Source organism: Engraulis encrasicolus, chromosome 14 (genome assembly GCF_034702125.1).
Source record: "Engraulis encrasicolus isolate BLACKSEA-1 chromosome 14, IST_EnEncr_1.0, whole genome shotgun sequence".
In the NCBI taxonomy this organism is placed as follows: domain Eukaryota; kingdom Metazoa; phylum Chordata; class Actinopteri; order Clupeiformes; family Engraulidae; genus Engraulis; species Engraulis encrasicolus.
This window is the reverse complement of record NC_085870.1, coordinates 33,248,927-33,251,426: the sequence shown is the minus strand read 5'-3', so window position 1 is coordinate 33,251,426 and position 2,500 is coordinate 33,248,927. Positions and strand designations below refer to the sequence as shown.

Genomic DNA, 2,500 nt, shown 5'->3' with positions numbered 1-2,500 from the left:
GGACGGTCAATTCATGATTTCCTGCAGTCAGCAGTTTTCAGCTGGCAGCCGGGGTTACCGCGGGTTACCGAGGGACAATCAGCTCTCTCGCCAAGATAGGCACCTCCCGCAGGCATAGACTACTCCTCTTCCTCTCCCTTTTCATTCTCCTCTTCCTTCTTTTCCGCATCCTCTTCTCTCTCCTCCTCCTCTCTTCTCCCTTCCATCTCCCCCTTCTCCTCCCTCCCTCCTCCTCTTCCTCATCCTTCTCATCATAACCATCATAAGCGTCTTCCTTCTCCTCCTCCTCTTCTCTCCCCTCCGCTTCCAGCCTCCTCCTCTTCTTTTCCTCCTCCTCCTCCTCATCTTCTTCCTCCTCCTCAAATGTCACTTCTCGTCTGCGTGGTCTTCCATAAGGCAGTGGCATTTACAGCCTCGTCTGCCAGATGCTGAATGACAACGCACTCAACTGTTTTTCTGACCGATGATCTTTGCAATAATTTGCTTACCTTTCAGTTTTGGGCCCATATGCCAAACACAGACACATGCGCGCACACACACACGCACACACACACACACACATGCATGTGCGCACACACAGACACACACACACACACACACATATGCATATGCACGCACATGCACGCAAGCACACACACGTGAACACAAACACGCACACGCACACACACACGCGTGCACATGCACACGTACACACACACACACACACACGCGCGCACACACACACACGCACACACACACACACACACACACACACACACACACACACACACACACACACACACACACACACACACACACACACACACACACACACACACACACACACACACACACACACACACACACACACACACACACACACACAGCACTCAATGCATAACCACTTCAGGGGGGAGCATGGGAGTAATTATGGCTTCTCTGTTCGGTGTTCTTCCCCTTCTCAGCATGTGGGTGTAACTCAGAGGGCTGATTACTGCACGCGCTCCTCACCGTGCACAACACAGCAGTGATTTAGTTAGCACTTCATGCTGCCATTGCCACTGCTAACCTATACATCATGCATCTCCAGAGAACTAAATCCACTTACGTTTGAGCTCCGCACTTTGATTACAATGCTGTGACGGGGGGCATTCTCTAACACGAGTGATCAACCTGCTGTTTTTCAAGGGATCGGTACGTTACTGCAGTCTAACCCCAGATTCAGATTTAGAGTTTCTTACAACTGATTATGGATTAAAAAGGTCATACAGTGTATGGCACTATTCTAAAGCCTAGCACTCGAATTTCACAACTACCTCTGAAGGTCCGAAACGTTCAGTTTTTCTTGATCGCTTTGATGCAGCTCTCTCTCCAAAAGGCACATTTTCATAACATTTACTGCACCAATCTAACCACTTACACTGCTTACCCAAACCTTAAGTCTTGCCTCTCCTTTGAAACACTACGATATTCTTCTGCTTTGAGCTGAGGATAGATATTCACTATTGCTGTAACAATAGCAAAATTGACACACTGTTTTTCGTGAGTCATAGTAAATACCATTTGAAGCAACTGAATTTACCATATGGTTTTGTAAGTTACACTGAAGTTTCTGAAATGTACAGCAGTATAGACAGAAATATAACTGCAGAGCAGCGGTAAAGCCTAAAAAAACAATCTAAGTCAGACTGCAGCCACCACTCTTAGAGTGCATTTGACCTTTCTGTATCAGTGAAGCACTCACAGGTAAACCTTCTACAGGCTGCAGGCTTGTTTTGTTCCCAGTGAAACATTGGGTATGTGCCATGTGTGCCTCTCATGACATAGAAGGGCAAAAAAGGAAAGGCAAAAACCCTGTGTGTCTGTAACATAGTGCACCTTTAACTGTGCATTTACCTATTAAATCCATATTGTAAATAGATTATATAATAGTTAATTATTAATATATAATAATTAAGCAGGGATTTGAATATGTTTTTAATTTAAGTTTTAGGGTTAGGTGTTCTGGGCCGAGTGAAATGGAGAAACCAGAATTGAGTCCATATGAAATTGTGTGTATTGAGAGGAGGCTCTTTTGGATGATTTTGTCCTCCTGGGCCCTGCCTACTCTGTCAACCGTCCTGACTTTGGGGGGGTCTTGCACCGTGTCTGTGTGTGCTCTATCTCTGCTGACTTGACTGACTGAGTGATTGACTGCCTCGGTAGTGTCTAAAGTGAGTGTGCCTCTGTGCTGCCCTCTGCAGGTGGTGATCATGGAGGTGCAGGGTCTCAAGTCCCTGGCCCCCAACCGCATCGTGTACTGCACCATGGAGGTGGAGGGGGGAGAGAAGCTGCAGACCGACCAGGCCGAAGCCTCCAAACCCACGTATGTAAACACACAGGTTCTATTGCTAGTTGCTAGCATAGTACTGGATTTCTGTATAATTGTATTGCATTTGACCTTTTCTATTTATTTGGAAAGCACGAATGGATGGATAAATGAATGAATGAACAGATGAAGGAATAAACAAATGAATGAATG

General features: G+C 46.1%; 1 protein-coding gene across 1 annotated transcript in view; it reads left to right on the top strand.

Moving 5' to 3' along the window:
* The window catches only part of cadpsb (Ca2+-dependent activator protein for secretion b), a 152,538-nt gene that overhangs the window by 85,338 nt on the left and 64,700 nt on the right, over positions 1-2,500 (top strand). Inside the window, exon 6 of the mRNA XM_063215474.1 lies at positions 2,223-2,344. Coding sequence (XP_063071544.1) covers positions 2,223-2,344 — 122 coding nt within the window. The remainder of the gene's footprint in view (positions 1-2,222; positions 2,345-2,500) is intronic.